The sequence below is a fragment of the Nannobrachium achirus genome, assembly GCF_963921795.1.
Source record: "Nannobrachium achirus genome assembly, chromosome: 13".
Lineage (NCBI taxonomy): Eukaryota > Metazoa > Chordata > Actinopteri > Myctophiformes > Myctophidae > Nannobrachium > Nannobrachium achirus.
In genome coordinates, this window is record NC_137833.1 from 18403022 (window position 1) to 18428181 (window position 25160).

A 25160-nucleotide genomic window follows, 5' to 3' on the forward strand; every position below is an offset into this window, starting at 1 on the left:
TCAAATACTTCTGATTTATGTCCGCTGATTCAGGCTAATATAGGTACCAATGCATTGCTATTGTATTACTATTGTATCCCTATGGGGGGTTTTGCTCAAAGTTCACTGATTTTGCATAGTAAGCATGCGTGAACAAAATTCTGGGCACATCTGAACGTGGAGCCCTTAAAACCAAGTTTAACTGTATTCCATTTGTTGCAATAAATGGTTAAATCTACTTTGATGTGAGTGTTCCTGACTAAATATACTGAAGAGACCCTCATTACCGGTGAACATGGTAGTAGGTCCTATCTCTCCCCTCATTAGTAGAATCACGGTAGCACAGCTATGGTTAAGATCTGACCCTATGACAAAGAAAATGTGACAGATAATGTGAACTGACCAACTACATACCTCAGCCTGCAGCCAATGAGAGTTTACAGTACATTACCCTTTTCTCTGGAAAACTGCTATTTATTTTCAAATAGCTGAAGTATATAGGGTTGAAAGTGCTCATGTGGACTAGTCACTTCTGTTGGGGTTGTTTTCATAGACGTGGTTGCTTATTTCTCTGGAAAATTCAACACTGGTTATGATACAGCTCAATGGTCAGACCCTGCGTTGCTGGAATGGAAGACGGTGGTGACCTTGTGAAACCCAATTTATAAACTCTGTTTGTGCGATGGAGCAAAAAGGAGGCATAAGCTTTCGTCAATTTAATCAAACGCAGATAATTTGAACAAAGGAAAAGTGACTCTTGAGTTCCACTGGGTCATACGGCCCCCCTTCCCCTCAGCCCATTGAGGCATGTCAGCTGATTGTTTATTTGCATTAGTATATCACTCCTAATATTGACATGGAGGTCATTAATCCACATCAAGGACATCGCCGTAATAGACTTGTATCACACAATTACAGCAGCTGTTGGTTTGCAAATAGCTTAGCAAGCAGGCAGCGAACATTGCTTGGGGTTTTGATTCTGTGCTAAGTGCTTCATCAATCACAATCCAAGACAGATCATTAGGAGCTTCTAGAATGACAAGACTGGGCAAAAGGTCCAGAGAAGATCGCTTCACGCGGCCTCTCAGACCTGTAATTACTGTTGAGCTTGGCAATTATCGCAGACATATCCAATGATATGCAACTCATTCAATATAGTGGCCATTAGTTAAAGTAACCTGCTGGTGTTGAAGGTTACACATGACATTCTCTGTTTTATTTGCGATGGAAAAAGTGACAGCTTATGCACTTTTACATAGGCTGTCACAGGTAACAAGCATACTTGTATGTGCATCAATGTTTTGGCATTTTGACCACTTTGAACCTGGCATCCCTATTTTGGGAATGTCATTAGAGGCAAAAACTTTCCAAAGAATTCAAATGATAAAGAGAAGACGTCACAACATTTCCATACATATATAATAAAAAAAGCCAATCTAGTATGTATAGCCTCACTGCGCCTCACATCGAGACAGGCGGATTGAGAGAACAGTGCCAAGCAATTGCTATTGTTTTCCTGCAATGCTTCAGGGCTTCTTTCTGTTGCACATACTGAAGATGAAGATGCTCTGTTGACCAAACATATTTGCAAAATATGTTATTTTCTCTTGCGCAAATAAGTCTCATTGTCCTTTTTAAAGAAGAAATGCATTTCAGATCTCCCATCTCATCACTAAAATCAATCCTTGTTTAGCAATAGCCTTCACACCGCAAGCAAAGCATGTCCTCTTTGTCCTTCCTGCCAGTCTACTTTATGGACTCACTCTGCTCCTGGAGTGTAAGGAGTGTAACACATTGGCAGTGATTGGGAAAAGGTGTGTGTGTGTGTGTGTGTGTGTGTGTGTGTGTGTGTGTGTGTGTGTGTGTGTGTGTGTGTGTGTGTGTGTGTGTGTGCACACAACGTCGTACTAAACAGTCTGCCTGAGAGGCGGCCTGGACAGTGTGTTCCTTTCCAGGTGAGTGGCTGGGTGACAGACACCAGAGCAGACAGGCTGTGGTCAGGGTCACAAGGTAACTGTCCCAGCCTCTTCACCTGTGTGCACTGACAGAGGGGATTCTGGGAATGAGCACGTCTGGACACATTACACTCACACTGACTGTACCCTCCTGTTATCCCCCAGGGTCCATGTGCCCCCTGGTGAGGAAAAAGTGTAAGGGTACAGAGAGTGACGTGTTTATTCATAATCATAATGGGGCTTCAACGACAGAACACATTTTGGTCACGAATACAGGATTTGCCTCAATAAATACTGACATGTTCCACTTGCTTTTGTCTGGCTTTTTTTTGTGTGTTTTGAAGGTCAGTGGTCATGCAATGCTATATTTAACTTACATGTATATATACTGAATATACATTTACTACCAGTACCAGCTCAGTGGCCTTGTTGTTACTGGTTAGTGTGTCCGCCCTGAGACTTGGAGATTGGGGTTGGATCACTGGCCGGGTCATACCAAAGACTCCGAAAAATCAGAGCATCAAGGATTGGGGCTAAGACCTGCAACATACTAGTGTCATGTCCAGGGAGTGTACTTGTACATCAAGCTGCCTCACGCTACAGAACAAACTCAACAAACTGTCACAAAAAAACCCAACAAGGCAAGTTTGAAATATAAATCGTGACATCGATTTGAAGTCATATCCCCCAGCCCTAATATATACTGCCTATTTCTGTAACAGCAGTACAAGGCTGCCAGGAGATCAACTGAATTATTTTCTTTGCACAGCACCATAGCTTACAATTAACTCTTGTCATTTTCACCACAAATTAGATACAGTATAAATGGCACTATTGATGATCACTTCGTGTGCACAGCTAGGCACCCTGTTATTTGCCTGGAAATAGCTCCATCGGGGGCATTGATGACTGTTCCTCCCGGGGGAGTACTAGTGCTTATTCAGGCTGTGCCAACGCCCGCAGACAGGGGAGGGGAGATCACATGAACATCAGTGATCCCTCTGGGGTGGTAGCTTTGGCTGCTGCTTAAAGGGTAATCAATGAGGGAAACATGAACCATGTCTATCTGTTATGAGCAGGACACAACAAGATGCTTCTGGGAAAAGCGAGCGATAAACACACCTCCGAGAAGAGACGACTAATAAAAGGCTAATTTATACTTCATCAAATGCCCTCACGTCATACATGCCGGAATACAAGCCGGAAAAAGAGCGTGGCGCGAGTTTGGCACCTCAACTCTTAAGAAAAGCTAGAAATAACATTGTGATGTAATTGCCTTTTCATAGAAGTCTTGAGAGACCTGTTAAGCATATAATTTAATGGCTATGTCAAACACCTGAGCAAATTGTTGAGCCGGGCAGCAGTGAAATGCAAGAAGAACTCCCAAGACCTGAGCGTGCTGACTATAGAGATTTGTCTGATTTAGCTGCGGGCACAGGCTACCTTCAATGTCCAAAGCTATTAGTGATTCCTGTACTACTAAAGCACAGCTCCAGGGCAACCATTTTCTTGCATTAATGTCCTCCCTCTACCACAGCGATTCAAAGGCTTATTCTATGCCTCTGCCTACCTTAGCATGCTCCCTAAATAACTCAAGTCAGGGGCTAGAGGGAAGGGAGAGAAAGAGAGATGCATGCCACCTCGCTGGTATGTTTCAAAGCAGAACGGTTTATTAAGAACAAGAATATCAAACAAGGAGGGAAAAAATGCTCAGCTTCACAAAATTGTATTCATCTCAATATGCAATCACTTAAAACTGGTTTCGGCACAGAGAGAATGATTTTTGAGCTTAGGAATTCCCCCACCACTTTATCTTATACCCTTAGTTACAATTTCATGTTTTGTATAGTTTTGTCATCCCTCTTATTATGTAAATACAGATCTACCCTGCTGCAACCACAGTCGACAGCAGAGTTATATTTAGAGGCTATTCAAAGGGGGGCGTTTAAATGTCAGGTTCGTAAAGTGCTTCTGATCCCCTTTATTTGTCCTCGTCACAGGTAAAATAGCATCTTCTTTAAGTCCTTTCTGTGTGATCCTTATTGCCAGTCAAAGGAGCGCTTCACCAGCCTGTAGAAGGTGCGGTTGTGCTCCCGGAGGTAGGAACGGAGCTGTTGCAACACAGTGCTATTAACAGCCGGATGAGGGCGGCCCTTGGACTCGTGCAGGCAGCGCTCTCTCCCGTCACTCCGGATGCAGTAGAACCCCTTGGTCTGGTTGAAGTAGAAGTTGGACGACACTATCCTCGGGGGCAGGTTGAGGAAGCTCTCCACCTTCTGGAGCTCTGGCAGGGGGTCGCGGATCAACGTGTCCCCGTCCACGATGTGGATCTGCTCCAGGGGGAAGTGGCGCAGCCAGTTGCGCATGTGGACATCATACAGGCTCCTCTGAATGGCCTTGTAGCGCGTGTTGAGGGCCCCGTTGCGCACCAGCAGGTTCTCGATGGCCTGCACCGGCTTGTGGTTCTCCAGCCGGTTGAAGTATACCTGGGTGTAGTCAGAGATGACGCGCTCTGCCGGGTCGCGCAGGATCAGCAGGAGTTTAATGGAGGAGTTCATGGCGCAGATGCGCTCCGGTGCCAGGGGAGACGTGAAGTAGCCTGGGGTTTTTTCCACCGTGATCTGGTCTGGGTAAGAGTAGGGCATCAAATCGCGGTACCAGTCAAAGCCCTTAGCGTAATTCTCGTCCCAGTCAAAAAAGTGCACCTCAGTGGCAGCGGCGGCAACCTCTGGGTGGATGTCCAGCATCTCCAACAGGGCTCTCGTCCCCCCTTTACGCACCCCAATAATGATGCTGTGAGGGGCTCGCTTGCTTGTCCCTGGAGGTGGAGGTGAAGAGGCGTTGGCTGATAACCCGGCACTGAGGTCCATGGGGTTCAGTGTCACGCCGACACTATCCAGGACAAACTCGGGTGGGGCAGCATATGTCTGGAGAACCAGGAGCAGGGCAGATACCAGGAAACAAGCCATGATGCAGGGAGAAGTGGGAGATCTGAAGATGCCGGAGGGTTGCGACAGATACGGCGAGAGAAGCAGAGAACTGAGCGTTTTTCTCTGTGGTTCAACTGTGGAGCAGATCTGTCTCTTTGTCAGGCACAGAGCTGGGAAGCACAGTCTTTGTTTGCCATTGAACTGGAGAACATAGAGGACGGGGAGACGGATTCAGCGCAGGTCCACAGCACATCTGTAGAAAACACAAACAAAAACAAAAGGAAGACTTTCAGAAATGCGGAGCACAGCAAGCGTCTACACATTATCCTGCGACAGCACCTGACACAGCAATCCAGCCGTTATTGCAATGTACAGTACAGTATGTGTCAAGTTTTAAATGGATCATCTCAATTTCAATTCATCTCAATTTCAATTCATCTCTTTTACACAGTCTCTTTTTCTATCCCTTCTATCTCTTACCCCATCTGCTTTCTCCTCTCCTTTTCGATAATGTCACTTCACTTCCAATTGATAATGAAATTCCTTTGGCTGAAAAACATTCAGCCAGACAGCTCATTAGAACGTGTGGCTGGAATATTCAAGTGTGGCTGAAAGCCAGGGGACGAGGCCTGAGCACTTCATCTTCCCTTACCAGGTCATAATCCTCACTTGAATCAATACACTTAACATCCGCCCTGGAACACTGAAATGAAGGCGTAAGGAGAGGCGTAAGGACGAATTTGTTTGCAGGAAATCAGATGAGTTCCCACTTCTGGGTGACTTTGATTTCCTATACATGCCAAGAAAGATCGATATAGGGGTCATGCAATTCAGCAGATACAAGGAGCGGGATTAAGGGTATTAGATGAGACTCCTAGCATTGCCCAACTTCCCCTCAAAATCGTGGGAAACATTATAATTCAACAGTATATTGTTTTGACCTTAAAAGGGAGTCACGATATTTTAAAGTTTAGATTAAGCTTTGCTTCTTCTTTTCACAGGGCCCAGAGAGACTTCAGTTTCAATATCACAAAATACACCCCACCCCCTCCCCAAGTGGAGTGAAAGTAATACATTTGAATAAATTAAAGTCTTTGGGAACCTTTGCTTTAAAGGAGCAAACCAAGCTTAGAGGAGTGCTGCTTTACATGAGGGTAGTCAAAACAACTGGGCTGGGATATGCAAACATGCAGCGAAACAGCAAAAAAGGTCATGGTTAGGTAATGTAAACAAACCAAGATGCTCCCTGTCAGAGAACTGACTGACTCTCTCTCTCTCACACGCACACACACACACACACACACACATAAAGTTTGAGGAGTTAAGTTCAGGAGCTGAGCTTTAATTAGATATTAAAAAAGGGAAAAAGAAAAGAAAAGGATAACCAGCTCCTTCTAATGCTGCCCTTTCCCTTTTATTTATTTTACATTTTACAATGATTTAATTAAATAGCTATTGGGCATGTTGATCTTTTATGCAGTGAAATAGCGAGTACATGGTGAGTTCAAGATTTGATTTCCCGCTGCTATTTACTTATAGCATGCAACTTCTGTGTATATTTCACACTCCCCATGTGACCCATCTTTCTTTCTTTCTTTCTTTCTTTCTCTCTCTCCTACCAGCTTTCTTGACTGCGATGAATACACATATACAGTGGACGACTATTGTTTCCGTAGTCGATGCGTTGTCGGCCACGGCTTGTGATTGGCTGAATCGGAGGTAGGAAGCACTCTGCTGTGTTCACTTGGACCGTGCGGAGGTGCCAAAAGTAGTGGGGGGCGAAGATTTATGAGATTTAACTCAGCGCTGAGTCGGCTCAAGCGGACCTTGCTATGATCGACGTGGCGACTCGCTCACTTTAGCTCGCTCGGCAGTGTCTGAAGTGGATCAAGTCCGCTTGAGACGGCGCGCCTCCGTCGTCTCCACCGAAAGCAAGCGCTCCCTTACAAGACTACGGAAACAATAATAGCATATGAAGGAGAGAGAGGTTAAATATAAAGGCATGTATCAGATTTGTTAGTGAGAGAGTAATCTCTCGAGACAGCCTCAGAGAACGCTACGCTACTGAAAGGAAGAGAGACAGACCGATAGGTGTCGCACTTTCTTCTTTGACGATGGGTTCCCAGATTGGTGAGAGAGAGAGAGAGACACAGAGAGAGCTAGAGAGGGGGGGGGGGGGGGTGAAAGAGAAAATCGCCGCTTGTAGATCGGCTATTTTCACAACCTTTTAAACATTTTAGTTCTAATTTATGGAATTTGCTCTCTGCCTTTAAATAGACAGTACACTGTGGCTGAATATTTGACCATGGTGACTAATAAACAGTAACCTGACTGCGCCAGATGGTGGCAGCAGTGTGTATGCCTGCATACCGCCCTGCTTTTACCATCTGGATTCATTCCAACCAAACCGATGTAGGAGGCGGGCCATTTTTTCAAGTTCTTTAGCAGGTGATTAGATGGGGCCGTCTGTCACAGTCTGGGAGTGCCAACTCCAACCACTCATATTGGCCTGTCTGAATGACGTTACACCCGGAATCCGCCTCCTGGGTTTCCACGTGGTCTGCAGTCAGACTCTATTGGCTCAGAGCCGCTCAGAGCCTGCCCGTAGCTGCCGCTGATTCGTCTGGTCTGGGACTTTACGAGTGTTATCAACTCTCCCCGAGCGGTCTCAGATGGTAAGGAAGGGCGGTACGCACTGCTGCCACCATCTGGCGGAGTCAGGTTAAATAAACAGTGCACATCAAGAAACGCAGCCAAACCTGGCTGCCCAGAAGGGACAGGCTCTGCTCTCACTGAAAGGGAAAAAAAGACTTTAAACTAGCGATTGTAAAACAGTATTTATAAAAATGTTTACTAAGGCAATACAATCAAGTGCCAAAACCTTATTGTTAATGGAGTGTAAATGCTTCTGCAGCCCGCAGGAGGTGAAATAGCGACATCTGCTGGGCCATTAATGGGAACTGCAATCTTAAAAGAATCTCTTCCTGGGCTTCAAATGCAGCAGAGCTTCCTTGCCGCCTGGTTGTAGCACACTAGCACTAGGAGGCTGGTTTACAAGGCTACACTGGTCTTGGCACTCTGAACTCTCAATGACCCCAATCAACAACCTGTCTGGTCCTCAACCAGCCGTTGTCATGGAGATGACAGCCCATAATACAAGTGTAGTGTTTTGGACTACACAGAGAAGCAGTGTCATGAAAACAGAGACTTCTTAGTTGTGGTAATTAACACCTTGCAGGTAATACAAATTATATATATTATGAAAAGTAATTTGATACAATTTGTCCAGAGATAGTTGGTTTATGTTCATGTTAGTAGTTTTTACAAAATAATTTAGATGGCATTGATTATTACGTTCTGTGCGTTTCATGACATTAGTTATAGCTTTGATGTCAAATCAAATCCCTGTACTGTGTGTGTGTGTGTGTGCGCGTGCGTGCGTGCGTGCGTGCGTTTATCCGTTGCTGTTCTTGCCTGGTGCTGCTGAAATGTGTGTTTGTCTTCTTATTTTGGCTGTGTTATGCTGTGTAAGTGGTTGTGATGATTCACTAATGTGCGTGCTCATACTGTTTCCACAGTTCGTAATCGTAATAACACACTCTATTGCTGTCTGTGTTGCGCCGAGTGTGGTGACCTATCGATTTGTGTTCCGCCCGGCCAGAGCATGGGAAGGAATTGCAGCAGGTCCCAGGAATAAGGGCCAATGATCAAAACGTCCCGGGAATATGCTAATGGCCGTGACATCAATCTTAGGACGTCTGGTTCTTGGCTCCTAGGCTTCGTCTGTGTGCCAAAATGGCACCGACATGATACTGACTCCTGGGACCTGCTGGGGTCAGGATGGCTCAAATGGCTCAGGGTGTGTCACCAAGTGGCCGCTTGGCAGCCGGAAGGTTCCCAGTTCGATCCCGGGCTCCCCCAGAGTTACTGTCGAAGTGTCCTTGAGCAAGACGCTGAACCCCTAACTGCTCCCGATGAACAGGTTGGTGCCTTGCATGGTTTCCTCTGCCATCGGTGTATGAATGTGTTTATGAATGGGCGAAATGCACAATCTATGTAAAGTGCCTTGGATAAAGGCAGTATATAAATGCATAATTTACTGAGCATCATGCTGCGCATGATACTGACCATCATATTGACATGATATCTTGATATTACTCACATGATACTGACCATGATACTGGCAATTTTAAAGAGAGATACTGATGCTAGCATGCAGCAGCTAGCTTCATTAGGGGCCCTTCTCTCTTGATATCACTTATTGTCAATGTCACATGGTATTCTTCTTGTATTTTCTCAAAATATACAAAATGGCTCCTTGAATGGTGGTTACACCACATTGACAATTCAGTAAGTGACTTAACTGCACCCTGACATAATCCCCCAATTTAATTATTATATTCAGAGCATTTGGGATTCATTCGGTTGCGTAAAGTTTTCATTTGCCATAACATTTATGAATGTAATTTGAGTAAAAAATGAATAATACAGTAGTAGTACCTCAACAACATCCAAGTCATCCCTTCATCAATCTCTACCTCACTGCACACTCCCACAAAAGTCCTCGCTGATGCTTCTCTCACCCTAACTGCACTGTCTTTCAACCACATAAAGGGAGTGACACATGTCCTAGCGCTACACAACGATCTGTAGCCAAAGGAAGCGCGGGCCCGGAGCCTGGGAGCTGTAGGGATGGACCTGCCCCTACAGTGCCCGGGGGTTGTGCACGGAGGCACTTATGTGCTGTGACAGGCACGCCTGCCTGTCAGCGTTTCCCTGGCAGAGAACTGCCAAGTCCAATGCTAACAGCCAGGCAGCCAGACGAGCCTCCTGTCTCATCCAATTCCCCCCTCTCCTCTCACGGCGCGCACTGCCACCTGGAAGGAGCCATTGTTTCCACATCCCACTGGGCCTTATTGCTTTATTCAGTACTTGATGCATATCTTTTCACAGCTTTTCATTCTGCACACAGCGGGCCAAACTATCTGGCCAACCACTTAAACCGAGACTGTTTGGACTGAATACTGAGGGAGGGGGTGCTGGTAGGTTATACACTAACAGATCGGTGGTCCCAGGACAAAGGCAGAGGGTACTCTGTGATTGGAGTTTGTGATCTAATAACTCTGAGTGGGACCATGGCCTGGAAGATGACACAACAAATCAACTTCACCCAAGCACTTTCACATTTGAACCCAGACATCTTTTTCAATCATAAAAATTACCCAACATGCAAACAAACCTAATAGTATACTATACTACATGTATTTAGTACTGTATATGTACTGACGTATATGGACTATATAAATACGCACACACACACACACACACACACACACACACACACACACACACACACACACACACACACACACACACACACACACACACACACACACACACACACACACACACACACACACACACACACACACACACACACACACACACACACACACACACACACACTAGGGCTGGGATGCGATTACAATTTTTAATCTAATTAATTACAGGCTCTGTGATTAATTAATCGCAATTAATCACATTTTAATCGCACATCGATATTTGACCTGAGAAGCATTTTGTTGTACGAGTGAATCAACACGTTTTTTAATCAAAATTTCGAATCCACTGGGCCAAGCAAAGCGCTCTGATCGGCTACTTGTTGTCTCTTCTTGGTTGGTGCATCGCTATGATCGTTATGCCCGAAACTGAAGTTTCTGTGGTGCAAAAACTAAGTGCGATTAAAGTGCGTAATTCTTTTTAATCGCGTTAATTGTCTGTAATTAATTAATCACAATTAATCAGTTAAAGTCCCAGAGCCTTAATATACAGTATATATACACACACACACACACACACACACACACACACACACACACACACACACACACACACACACACACACACACACACACACACACACACACACACACACACACACACACACACACACACACACACACACACACACACACACACACAGAGTGTGTCATGGTGGGTGGTGTCTGCTTCTGTGGCAGGAGCTGTCCGTGGCATGTACACAGTCAGATACATGTAAACCCATATATGGACATACTGTATAAGACATTCGCTGCACGTTGTCAACAAACACAACCTCTGCAACCACGGGCAGGCCCAAGAAGCGGACCTACAGTATGTGCCAGTCTTTCACCAACTGCAGCTTCTTTTCAAAGTCATCTATGGAGCCGCCGTCTACAGTGCATAGTACGTACGTTGCTTTGAAAGCCTCGGCTATAGCGTATAGCCCTGGCCCACGGAGGCACGCTATTCATCATATCCCACGAGCCAAAGAAGAGGGCTCCGTGGTCTCACGGCTCTGCAGGAAACCAGGTCCCCTCTAATTAACCCAAACAACCACCCCTATACATCTAAAGCGGGGAGAGAGAGAGAGAGCGGACATTCATTCATTTTCAGCAGGCTAACGCCCCCTACCATTAACCGTGGCAGACAAGCAGGTATTGCACAGAGCAGCTTTGTTTGCTTAATGGAAACCCATTAGAGAAACATTAGCACAAAACTATTATTAGTACGGTTGAGCTTAATTACAAGGCTTTGTTTTGTGTTATCAAAAAAATCATTTAGGTTGAGTCAGGTGTGAGTATTGCGGTTAGCAGTTCAAATGTGTGGACTAGGGACGGGACGATTTTTTGTGACAAAAGAAATTGCGATTTACGATATTATCACGATAATCAAAATCCATTATCCTGGGGCAGAACATTTGCCAAAAAATAGCAGATCTACAAGCTCACAACGCGCGTTGTGAGCTTGTAGATCGGCTATTTTTTGGCAAAGACATTTGATAGAGAGTGAAAAAAAGACTGTATCAAGTACGTATATTATAAGTACTTTTTACCAATTATAGAGGGTTTAAGTGCTACCGGATATGCAGCTCGGCAAATAAAAGGTGAATTGATCGCAGTGCATGACGGAGGACGATATCACGATAAATTAAATCTCGACAATATGATTATCGTGAGTGTTTTTTATCACGATAAACGATAATATCACTTATTGTCCCATCCCTACTGTGGACCTGAGCTGAGATCCCCCCCCTCCCAGACTTTGCACGAATAGACTATAAGGCTAAGCTACTGTAACAAAATAATGCACATCTATTTTCACTGGCGAATAAACCAACACTGAAAACGCCATGCTCCATTTGAACATACTGTATGCAGGCACGCACGCACACGCGCACGCAGTTAAAGATTTGTTTAGTCTTCATGCTGGCCGACACAGGGGTTGTAATCTTGGAGAGCAGGGAAAGTGGGGACTCTGCATGAACATTATGTATAACAACGTACATAATGTAGTGCTTTGTCCTGCGTTGTTCCGCATATAGTTGTGAATCATGCTCACTGGCCTGTGCAGAGGCTCCCTGGGCTTGTTATTGTTACCATGCTGAGTAAGCTATAGCACTGGTTCCTAATATTTTTAGCCTGTGACCCAAAGGAGAAATTAGATATTTGCCTGGGACACAAACTAGTGAAAATAGAAGATCTACAACAGGGTTCCCCAATAGGCGGCCCACGGGCCATTTGCGGCCCGTGGGGGGCTACTGTCAGGCCCCCACCAACCCCAGTAATAATGGTGGTATAAGAGCAGCAACAACACTAGTATATCGTCATTGTCGGCTGGAAACCTTGTATCTCCAAATGTGTACGTTCTTTCACAAAGTAAAACCCTGCTTCATCATTCAAGGCTGTCTCACAAAAGTAGTGAAAACAGCAGATCTACAAGCACACAACGCCTCGCACCGCGAGGCGCTGTGTGCTTGTAGATCGGCCGTTTTCACTAGTTTAAATCATTTTTAAAATGATAAATGCAAAACGAACGGTTTTGGACATACAAGATTTTCACCCGACAACGACGATATCTGAACTGTCGCTGGAGTAGCGGGAAGCCACCGTTGTCCCCTGCAATGCTGTGGCCCTCGGCTTGGCACCCTAGACCTGATTCGGCCCTTGGGGAAAAATAATTGGGGAACCCTGATCTACAAGCTATTTTCACTACTTCTTAAACGTTTGTTTTCTAATTTATGGAATTTCTTCGATTTTTCTTTTATTCATTCATTAAATTACTGCTTTTTTGGGAATGTTTTTTGAAAATGTTTTGAAATAATAATGAAAAACCAAAAAATTAAAGGGCCTATACAAATGTGTCCGCAATAACCCACAAATGGGTCCCGACCCAGTGTTTGGGAACCAGTGGTCTAATAGCAGTGGTTCTTAAATGGGGGTACGTGCACCGCAGGGGGTACAGGAGAAATGGGAATATGTATTTTGCTGTTATATTATGGATAATGACAAAACTTTGACAGCCTTTGTGTGAACCTGCTCATCTGTTAATTGTGAAACCAAATTACATCAATAACTTGACTAGTACAACTGTTATTGAATTGAAAGCAATGTTTATTTGCCATTATGCCGTTTTATTTTTTGACAAGCAAAATGCTGTAGTCAGGGGAAGGAGGTACTTGGCTTCAGCAATCAGAGTAAGGGGGTACTGCAGCCCAAAAGGTTTGAGAATCACTTGTCTATAGCATCCAGTATCCACTAGTTTAGGAGTTCCCAAACATTTCCATGCAAACGACCCTCAGAGCGTCGCCTCTGACTGCGGCCCCTTCCCTTGCAAAAATGTCCTAAAAGGGTTAAAACAAAAAACTGAAAATAGCTACGGTTGAGCTTAATTACAAGGCTTTTATTTTTGTTTACATCTTTTAATCAAAATCTGAAGTTTTTCAGAAAACTTAGGTCAGGATTTAGAGAGTGTTTTGAGAATCGGCCTCAGGTCTAAATGGGTAAAACGGCACAACAAATTAATTAGTAGAAATGTAATTTAAATTTAAATGAAATTTGATATAAACATTTATATTTTTATGATCTCTCTTTTTTATCTTTTCATTTTCATCTCCTTTCTAATTGGCCCCTCTGGCAGCTACAGCCTCTTTGAAATCCTGTGAGCACTAGTTAACAGAGGCAATGATAGGTGGGACAAAGCCAGTACAATTCAGTCAGTATCACGTCAATACCAGTATCATGGTAAGTATCCTATCATAGAAAATATGTACATATTTAGCTTTAACATCCATGAATGAGAAATCACCTATAGCCTATTGTTGTAGAACAGGGATGGGCAACTTTGATGATGGCGAGGGCCACTATATTTCCACCTTCACTCCAGAGGGCCACATTGCATATTGCTACGTCCTACTTTGTCATTCTAGTATCTCATTCAAAAGAAGCAAAAATAGCAGATCTACAAGCTCAAAACGCGATATACCTAGAAACGTGCGGACGCACGCTCGCTCACACACACACACACACACACACGCACACACACTCACGCTCACTTCAAATGTGATTTGTCTGTCTACCGTTTCTCTCATCTCTGGCAGACAGCAATGTTCCTGCTGTATAATCCAGTGATCCTTCCCACCAAATAATTAGGATGCACAGACATGCACAGTAATCCACCACGCCTTAATTATATTTTCTACACAACTTAACCCTTATTGTGATCCTGCACTCCACCCCGCAGCTTTTCAAAGAGGGGGCTGCAGGAGGCCAATTGGGAATGAAAATAAATACATTTAATTAAAATCAAATAAAGTAAAAATAAAATGGTGTAAAATAAAATACATATTTATATATATTTTAAATTCTAATTCAATTAGCCAGAAGCTATAGCTATTTGGGTGTCCTCCTAGGCATGGGGGGAAAATTCTCCTCAAGAAAACACTGGGATAGATTCCCCTCCCACTCCCACTCTTAGCTGGAAATCCCACAAGCACTATGGGGTTTAAATAATGGATAGATATTACTGCACAGTGGGATCCCTAGCGCAATGTATTCATTTCAATTATGACAACTTACAGTTTTAGCAATTCATATACAGTGGTATCTAGAATAACAAAATAAATCCTCTTACTCACTCTCTTACTCATTGCCCACTGATGTGACTCACATGAACAGAAATAAAACTGTCACATTTCAACACAAAGCTTCCTTATTCATCCAAATGGGCTGCAGTCGTGCCCACTGTAAGCACAATAAAACTAGTATCGAGATATTACATTACTGGGGTGGGAGGGTGAACAACTAACAAAGCCAACAAATGATTGATTGCAAGCCAGTGCTGAATGAAGTATGCAAAGTATTTGCATTATGTATATAGAAATAAATGAATAATAAGAACATGGAAGCTTATTGTGAATGGAGGCCTTGAGCTTTTCACTTTCACAACACAAGTGTGGATGGAAAGTAGGGATGGCCAAATGGAGATTTTTTCTTAACCGATAACCGAAAGGCCTTATCAGTTAATTAACCGTTAACCGTTAAGGAAATGTGTTCAAAAATGCGCTATTTTTGCGATTTAAAAAGGGAAAATACACCCGTTTTTCCCCATAATAAAGTGTCATATTTACACATTACAAACAATAAAACTAGGAGAAACAAGAATACAAATGTTTTCTAAGAGAAATGTGTTTTTTCAAAGAAACCGTGGGATTGAAATGATCAATCTGTAATGTGATGCGCTTTCGCCAGGCAGTGACGTGCGCACATACAGCAAAGGGGGCTGGAGCCCTTAACTTTTATCAACAGAATTGTCCACCAAAAGGCCCTTCAGCCCATGCCTCTCTAACATTCTGTGCACTGACTGCACTCCCTGGCTATCGCCTAACAAAACATCCGCAGCGAGATGCTCGCATGTAGAGCAATAACTTTCAATCGTATGGCTTTTGGAATGGTTGAATCGGCTAAACGTGATGTCAATTTCATTCATTTTCTTCTCTCTCGGCCGTGTTTTGTGTGTGCTGATGCAGCGATCATTGAATTTGCGACTCTGAGCCGTGTTATTTTCGCATATCCTACTCTGTAACCAAGACGACTTTAGCGTTCCTCACGTCGTCAACATGTAACATTAGAACGTTGTGTTTTAAGCTCTTCTTAACGGGATTCAATGTGACGGGGGTCTGTTTTGTAAAATCCAATCGACGATGGAGCATTTGTTGAATAAGTCAGCGTGTACGACTCCAAAATCAAGCAGCGTCGCAGCCTCGCAGTTGCGTGAATGGATGTTACACAGACATCGGTGTCCCAGAAATGTGTGACTACAGGCTACAGCGCGTATATAGTTGCATGGTTGATGACTTGATGTTGCGTATATATTGGTGTACGGGGCTTTTGGTGTGACACATGGGTTGATTTCCTTTTTCTTTTCTTTCTTATCGGTCAAAATTGACCGTTAGTGCTTACCGGTAACCAATTTCTTATCGGTTTAACGGTAACGGTTAGCCGTTGGCCATCCCTAATGGAAAGGTTAGCAGATGTCAGAGTGAGTAAAAAAGTAACGAGTACTCCCCACGACACCATCTGTTTCATACCCAAACCCATTTCAGCCACTGAATACAATTAAACGTTTGTGTGAGTCTTCTTCTCACCATCTCAGAATTCTCAGAGTTTCTTTCTCTTAGGAGAAACAAACTGAGAATTCTGACATTAAAAAACAACAACACAAAGAATCTTCCTAAGGTGAACAGCCAACTTATAGATGCGAGCAAGTGCTCGGCAAAGCCCTGATTTGAATATCGGGTCCAGATATGAAAATCAGGGTTGGAGGAAGTGAATGAGTAATGCTCTCTCCCCTTGCCTCCATAACTACAGCAGCATCTAGGTGCCACTGAGCACTTAACCCTAAACTGCAACTCATGAACAGCTGCATCTGGCTAAAGCCTGATTTATACTTGGTTGCGTGCTGGTGTCGTGCTCAGTAAATAGCAGATATGCAAGCTCACAACAACACGTCAGTGGAATATACAAAGTACGCTTTATATTACTCTGCTCGGAATTAGCAGGCCTTCATCTCAAATGTATCCATTGTGTCTTTAATCCATGCTCTAACCTCAGTCTATTCCCTTTACATTTTCTCTGTTCTAACTATTTCAAAGCGTGCTTTTTATTAGTTAATTTCATTAAGGCAAAAAGCTTAATAGCTTGTTTCCATTGTGGTACTTTAGTGCAAACCATTGACTGTAGAATATAGGTGCAAACTGAGTGCCATGTTTTTTTTTCAGCTGTACAATAACATAGTTAACAGTTGCCTTTGTGACCACTTGGTGGCACATGGAAGTCATTCCTTTAGTCCTTTCCATTGTAAACTACAGTTCAGTCAGACAATTTATTTTATTTCCCATTTTACCTGAAATTCTCACTCTGGCTTTGGTGTGCGTTTTTGTTCACGCTCACTCAAATGTGGGTGTATCCTGGAGGCTGGAGGAGTGACTCAGACAGCAGTGTCATGGTTCATTGATCATCAGGTGTTTGCAGTAACTAGGGTAAAACAGGTGGTTGCTAGGGTAAACTGGTGGTTGATATGGTTAAACTGGGCGTTGCTAAGGTAACATTGGTTGCTATGGTAAAACAGGGGTTGCTAGAAGGGAACAAAAGACGGCTATGGTAAAACAGTGGTTGCTATGATCTAATAGGTAGTTGTTAGAGTAACAATGGTAGCCATAACATCAGGGACTTGTAACGATCATGGTGACCTAATCTATCTATAAATGCGACAAATCTCTGTCTGTTTGTTTGTTTGTTTGTAATCCGCGTATCTCGAGAACCGTTCGTCCCACCGGCTTCAGATTCGGCACGCGCGTTCCCCGCCGCCGCGCGGAGTGCAGTGCCGGGCCTCGACCCGACCCGACTCGCGGTTTTCCGAAACCGGCGCGAAACTTTCGGAATCTCCTTATGCGGAGCTGATTGTTGACATCAGGCTGTTCCGGAGGAAATCGGCGCAAGCGCTGACTCATTGTGACATCACTTCATAAAAGGCTCTGACATCACGTACGCCACGAGTCAACAAAAAATCTCTGTGAATGTGTATGTATTATGTATGTAATCCGCGTATCTCGAGAACCGTTCTTCCCACCGGCACGTGCGTCTGACATCAGAGTTTTCAGCAACCGGTACTGTGTGTGCAGAGATCTCCATATATGGGCATAAGGGGACAAAGGCAAACAGATGGTCAAAACGGGACCTATGACAACAGGTATATTGGGGTTTGCATTAAAGGGTGGGGCATTCATGGGGTCTGCTCCAAAAAAGAAAAAGAAAATAAAAGAAACAAAGACAAACATAAGACAAGCAACAAAGCGTGGGACTGGGAGGATGACTTGAATGATGCAGATTTAAGCAGGCTGCGTATTCTGCTTAAAGAAGAAACAAACAAAAAGCAACAGAGATCTCATATATGGGCATAAAATGGACGCAGATAAACAGATATCTCCATATATGGCATATATGGGCATAAAATGTACGCAGAATCACAAAGATCTCCATATACGGGCATAAAGGGACACAGACAGACAGATACAGAGATCTCCATATATGGGCATAAAATGGACGCAAATAGACAGATATCTCCATATATGGGCATATATGGGCATAAAATGGACGCAGAACTATATCTGCAGTGATCTCCATATATGGACATAAAATGGACGCCGACAGATAGATACAGATATCTCCATATATGGGCATAAATGGACACAGGCAAACAGATGGTCAAAACGGGTCCTATGACAACAGGTATAATGGGGTTTGCATTAAAGGGCGGGGCATTAATTCCCTATTTACATCGTTCCCGAGTTGGCCAGGTCGCCGACTAGACGCTGGGCCGCCCGAAGGGCGGCCCAGCTTCTAGTATAAACAAATATGGATGCTGTGATAGCTTCCATGTTTGTTTATATTAGGTCATATTAGGCTACACACCTGCACAAATCGGCTTTGACATAATCAGTGACATCAATAGGGCCTCTCAACCCCAGTGATTTCTCATAGTGATAGTGATCACCTGCCCAGTGACAAAACTCAGCTTCTCACAGTGGTTATCAAGTTCATTCAAAGGGATGGAGTCTCTCTATGTGTCTCTGCATCCTGATGACTTCAGGAGTCTTCTAGCTCTTATAAGTGCAGAGTTCTGCAGCTCCCTGCGTCCCCACATTGTCACAGAAGACCCCCCAGCTTCCCTAAATGCCCACTCCAGACCTGCCCTGGCGCTGGGCACAGGGGAAGGGGGCTCTGTCTTGTGCAGCTCCAGTGCTGTGGCTTGGTACCTGGCCTCTCGGGGGAAAAGAGCTGGGCTGGACAACAAGCAGCAGAGCCAGGTGTCGCAGTGGCTCAGCTTTGCGGACAATGAACTCACGCCAGTGTGCTGCGCTGTGGTGTTTCCACTGATGGGGAAGATTGGAATGGATAAGAAGCTCCAGCAGACCTCTCGGGCGGAGATGATGCGTGTTCTGAAGGTTCTAGACCAGGCCCTGGAACCCAGAACCTTCCTGGTGGGAGAGGGCATCACCCTGGCTGACATGGCTGTAGCCATGGCAGTCCTCCTGCCCTTCAAATATGCTTTGGAGCCTCCAGACAGAAAGGTCCTCTGTAACGTCACCCGGTGGTTCCTGACCTGCATCAACCAGCCTCAGTTTGTCAAGGTCTTGGCAAAGATTAGTCTGTGTGAGAAGATGGTGACAATTAAACCCACGAGCAATACTGCTGCTGCTGATTCCACTGATTCTACTGTCAATGGTCCACCAAAGACCGAAGCCCAACTGAAAAAGGAAGCAAAGAACAGCGAGAAGATGGAGAAGTTCCAGCGGAAGCAGAAGGAGATGGAGGAAAAGAAGAAGCAGCCACAGGCAGAGAAAAAGGCCAAGCCTGAGAAGAAGGAACTGGGAGTGATCACATACAACATCCCTACCCCACCCGGAGAGAAGAAAGATGTTGTCAGCCCTCTTCCTGAGGATTACAGTCCGCAGTATGTGGAGTCTGCCTGGTACTCCTGGTGGGAAAAACAGGGATTCTTCAAGCCCGAGTACGGGAGGAAGAATATTTCTGAGCCAAACCCTCGAGGTGTCTTTATGATGTGTATCCCTCCGCCCAATGTGACCGGATCTCTCCACCTGGGTCATGCCCTCACCAACGCCATTCAGGACTGTTTGACCAGATGGCACAGGATGCGAGGGGAGACCACCCTGTGGAACCCTGGCTGTGACCACGCTGGCATCGCCACCCAGGTGGTGGTCGAGAAAAAGCTGATGCGAGAGCGAAGCATTTCCCGCCATGACCTGGGCAGAGACGGCTTCATCCAAGAAGTCTGGAAGTGGAAGAATGAAAAGGGAGACCGTATCTATCACCAGCTGAAGAAGCTGGGCTCCTCTCTGGACTGGGACAGAGCCTGTTTCACCATGGACCCTAAACTTTCCTACGCTGTCCAGGAGGCATTCATCCGTATGCATGATGAGGGAGTCATCTACAGGAGCAAGAGGCTGGTCAACTGGTCCTGCACACTCAACTCTGCCATTTCTGACATTGAGGTGGACAAGAGGGAGTTGACAGGCAGGACTCTGCTGCCTGTTCCTGGGTACAAGGATAAAGTGGAATTTGGAGTGCTGGTCTCTTTCTCCTACAAGATTGATGGATCTGACAAGGAGGTGGTAGTGGCCACCACCCGTATTGAGACCATGCTGGGAGACTCTGCGGTAGCTGTCCATCCTGATGACCCCAGGTACCAACACCTGAAGGGCAAGATGGTACAACACCCCTTCTGCGACCGCAAGATGCCCATTGTATTTGACAACTTTGTGGACATGAACTTTGGAACAGGTGCTGTGAAGATCACTCCAGCCCACGACCACAACGACTACGATGTGGGAGTGAGACACAACCTGGCCTTCATCAACATCCTGGATGAGAACGGGCAGCTCATCAACGTACCTGCTCCGTACTTGGGTATGAAGCGTTTTGATGCCAGAAAGGCAGTGCTGCAGGCTCTGACGGGCCTGGGCCAGTTCAAAGAGATCAAAGACAACCCCATGGTTGTACCTGTATGCAGTCGTTCTAAGGACATCGTGGAGCCCCTGCTGAAGCCACAGTGGTATGTCAACTGTACCGACATGGGCAAGCAAGCAGCGGACGCCGTCAGGGAGGGCCACCTCAAGATCATCCCAGACCACTACCATAAGACCTGGTTCAACTGGCTGGACAACATCAGAGACTGGTGTATCTCTCGCCAGCTGTGGTGGGGCCACAGAATCCCTGCCTACTTTGTCACCATCAGTGACCCGTCTGTGAAACCAGGGGAGGACATGGACGGCCATTACTGGGTGAGTGGGAGGACAGAGGAGGAGGCCAGGGAGAAGGCAGCCAAACGCTTCAATGTATCTGCCGACAAGATCTCCCTCAGACAGGATGAAGATGTGTTGGACACCTGGTTCTCCTCTGGGATTTTCCCTTTCTCCATCTTTGGGTGGCCCAATGACACGCAGGACCTGAACGTCTTCTACCCAGGAACCCTGTTGGAGACGGGTCACGACATTCTGTTCTTCTGGGTGGCTCGCATGGTCATGATGGGCCTCAAACTCACTGGCAAGCTGCCGTTCAGAGAGGTGTATCTACACTCTGTGGTAAGGGACGCCCATGGAAGGAAGATGAGCAAATCCCTAGGGAACGTCATCGACCCTCTGGATGTTATCACTGGGATCTCCCTGGAGGGTCTCTATGCCCAGTTAACAGAGAGTAACTTGGATCCAGTAGAGATAGAGAAAGCCAAACAGGGTCAGAAGTCCAACTACCCCAGTGGAATTCCGGAGTGTGGCAGCGATGCCCTGCGCTTCGCTCTGTGTGCCTACACGAGCCAGGGCAGGGACATCAACTTGGATGTCAACCGTATCCTGGGCTACCGTCACTTCTGCAACAAACTCTGGAACGCTGTTGTCAACTTTGCCATGAAGACACTGGGGGACAACTTTGTGCCTTCAGAAGAAGCCCAGCTATGTGGAGAGGAGAGCGTGACAGACAGGTGGATCCTCTCCCGGCTGTGTGCCGCCGTGTCAATGGTCCACCAAAGACCGAAGCCCAACTGAAAAAGGAAGCAAAGAACAGCGAGAAGATGGAGAAGTTCCAGCGGAAGCAGAAGGAGATGGAGGAAAAGAAGAAGCAGCCACAGGCAGAGAAAAAGGCCAAGCCTGAGAAGAAGGAACTGGGAGTGATCACATACAACATCCCTACCCCACCCGGAGAGAAGAAAGATGTTGTCAGCCCTCTTCCTGAGGATTACAGTCCGCAGTATGTGGAGTCTGCCTGGTACTCCTGGTGGGAAAAACAGGGATTCTTCAAGCCCGAGTACGGGAGGAAGAATATTTCTGAGCCAAACCCTCGAGGTGTCTTTATGATGTGTATCCCTCCGCCCAATGTGACCGGATCTCTCCACCTGGGTCATGCCCTCACCAACGCCATTCAGGACTGTTTGACCAGATGGCACAGGATGCGAGGGGAGACCACCCTGTGGAACCCTGGCTGTGACCACGCTGGCATCGCCACCCAGGTGGTGGTCGAGAAAAAGCTGATGCGAGAGCGAAGCATTTCCCGCCATGACCTGGGCAGAGACGGCTTCATCCAAGAAGTCTGGAAGTGGAAGAATGAAAAGGGAGACCGTATCTATCACCAGCTGAAGAAGCTGGGCTCCTCTCTGGACTGGGACAGAGCCTGTTTCACCATGGACCCTAAACTTTCCTACGCTGTCCAGGAGGCATTCATCCGTATGCATGATGAGGGAGTCATCTACAGGAGCAAGAGGCTGGTCAACTGGTCCTGCACACTCAACTCTGCCATTTCTGACATTGAGGTGGACAAGAGGGAGTTGACAGGCAGGACTCTGCTGCCTGTTCCTGGGTACAAGGATAAAGTGGAATTTGGAGTGCTGGTCTCTTTCTCCTACAAGATTGATGGATCTGACAAGGAGGTGGTAGTGGCCACCACCCGTATTGAGACCATGCTGGGAGACTCTGCGGTAGCTGTCCATCCTGATGACCCCAGGTACCAACACCTGAAGGGCAAGATGGTACAACACCCCTTCTGCGACCGCAAGATGCCCATTGTATTTGACAACTTTGTGGACATGAACTTTGGAACAGGTGCTGTGAAGATCACTCCAGCCCACGACCACAACGACTACGATGTGGGAGTGAGACACAACCTGGCCTTCATCAACATCCTGGATGAGAACGGGCAGCTCATCAACGTACCTGCTCCGTACTTGGGTATGAAGCGTTTTGATGCCAGAAAGGCAGTGCTGCAGGCTCTGACGGGCCTGGGCCAGTTCAAAGAGATCAAAGACAACCCCATGGTTGTACCTGTATGCAGTCGTTCTAAGGACATCGTGGAGCCCCTGCTGAAGCCACAGTGGTATGTCAACTGTACCGACATGGGCAAGCAAGCAGCGGACGCCGTCAGGGAGGGCCACCTCAAGATCATCCCAGACCACTACCATAAGACCTGGTTCAACTGGCTGGACAACATCAGAGACTGGTGTATCTCTCGCCAGCTGTGGTGGGGCCACAGAATCCCTGCCTACTTTGTCACCATCAGTGACCCGTCTGTGAAACCAGGGGAGGACATGGACGGCCATTACTGGGTGAGTGGGAGGACAGAGGAGGAGGCCAGGGAGAAGGCAGCCAAACGCTTCAATGTATCTGCCGACAAGATCTCCCTCAGACAGGATGAAGATGTGTTGGACACCTGGTTCTCCTCTGGGATTTTCCCTTTCTCCATCTTTGGGTGGCCCAATGACACGCAGGACCTGAACGTCTTCTACCCAGGAACCCTGTTGGAGACGGGTCACGACATTCTGTTCTTCTGGGTGGCTCGCATGGTCATGATGGGCCTCAAACTCACTGGCAAGCTGCCGTTCAGAGAGGTGTATCTACACTCTGTGGTAAGGGACGCCCATGGAAGGAAGATGAGCAAATCCCTAGGGAACGTCATCGACCCTCTGGATGTTATCACTGGGATCTCCCTGGAGGGTCTCTATGCCCAGTTAACAGAGAGTAACTTGGATCCAGTAGAGATAGAGAAAGCCAAACAGGGTCAGAAGTCCAACTACCCCAGTGGAATTCCGGAGTGTGGCAGCGATGCCCTGCGCTTCGCTCTGTGTGCCTACACGAGCCAGGGCAGGGACATCAACTTGGATGTCAACCGTATCCTGGGCTACCGTCACTTCTGCAACAAACTCTGGAACGCTGTTGTCAACTTTGCCATGAAGACACTGGGGGACAACTTTGTGCCTTCAGAAGAAGCCCAGCTATGTGGAGAGGAGAGCGTGACAGACAGGTGGATCCTCTCCCGGCTGTGTGCCGCCGTGTCTCTGTGCGGAGCAGGTTTCCGGGCCTACGACTTCCCCGCCATCACCACAGCCATCCACCACTTTTGGCTGTACGAGCTCTGTGACGTCTACCTGGAGTGTGTGAAGCCAGTGTTCAGCAAGGCAGAGGACAGTGCCTGCCAGAGGCAGGCCCTGGTGTGCAGACAGACCCTCTACACCTGCCTAGAGGTGGGCCTACGCCTCCTCGCTCCCATCATGCCCTTCGTCTCTGAGGAGCTCTTCCAGAGGTTACCCCGGCGACGACCCCAAGACAGCCCCCCTAGCATCTCTGTCACATCCTACCCCGACGCCGACGAGTTCTGCTGGCAGAGTGACGAGGTGGACCGTCGCATGGAGTTTGTGATGACGGTGGTCAGGACCATTCGATCACTCAGGGCAGACTACAACCTGACCAAGACACGAGCTGACTGTTATCTACAGTGTATAGATGGTGAGACGGTGTCCCTGGTGCAGAAGTACAGTCTGCAGATCCAGACCCTGTCTTACTCACAGGCTGTCATCCCCCTGACAGGAGACCAGGCCGTCCCAAAGGGCTGTGCCGTGGCCATCGCTTCAGACAGATGCACTGTCAACCTCATGCTCAAGGGTCTCATTGACGTGGAGAAGGAGGTATCTAAACTGACCACCAAGAAAGGTGACCTGGAGAAGCAAATGGACAAGCTGACAGAGAAGATGGCCAAGAGTGATTATAAGGAGAAGGTACCCATCAAAGTCCAGGAGCTGGATGCAGAGAAGATGCGACAGAAACAAGTAGAACTGGAAAAGGTGAAGGAAGCCATAGCAAACTTGATGTAAAGATCAAGGATGATGTAACCTCAGCCAAAGTCCTTGTCGTGTCCCATCAGTTTGTCTGTCTATTACATTTTCTTAATTGTTGAATACATGTAATAATTGGTGAATAAAAGCTCCTATATGTGTTGTGTTATATGGTTATGCGGGGATTTTTCTCTTTCTTTTTTTTGAGCGGTGGTAAACCGCTCCATAGAGTGGCTGGGTGTGTGTCTGTAGCCTTTTCCCTCAGTGTTTTGCCATAGTAAAACGTGTGTGTGTAGCATAGCCT

The 25160-nt window shown here is 46.4% G+C and overlaps 3 protein-coding genes across 3 annotated transcripts; 2 read left to right on the plus strand and 1 right to left on the minus strand.

Moving 5' to 3' along the window:
• Window positions 1-3973: 3973 nt before the first annotated feature.
• hs3st1l1 (heparan sulfate (glucosamine) 3-O-sulfotransferase 1-like1) lies at window positions 3974-4903 on the minus strand (the record flags this gene model as incomplete). Its single annotated transcript, XM_080739978.1, has 1 exon — window positions 3974-4903. The coding sequence occupies one exon, from the start codon at window positions 4901-4903 to the stop codon at window positions 3974-3976; it is 930 nt and encodes a 309-aa protein (XP_080596104.1).
• A 13888-nt stretch (window positions 4904-18791) lies between these two features.
• On the plus strand, window positions 18792-24895 carry LOC308297190 (valine--tRNA ligase-like; the record flags this gene model as incomplete). The annotated part of the gene is made up of 2 exons (XM_080740606.1): window positions 18792-19460; window positions 21743-24895. The coding sequence occupies 2 exons, from the start codon at window positions 18792-18794 to the stop codon at window positions 24893-24895; spliced, it is 3822 nt and encodes a 1273-aa protein (XP_080596732.1).
• On the plus strand, window positions 19467-21732 carry LOC308296685 (valine--tRNA ligase-like; the record flags this gene model as incomplete). Its single annotated transcript, XM_080740013.1, has 2 exons — window positions 19467-21650; window positions 21700-21732. Coding segments are annotated over 2 exons (2217 nt in total), but the record flags the coding sequence as incomplete, so codon positions are not given.
• Window positions 24896-25160: the final 265 nt, after the last annotated feature.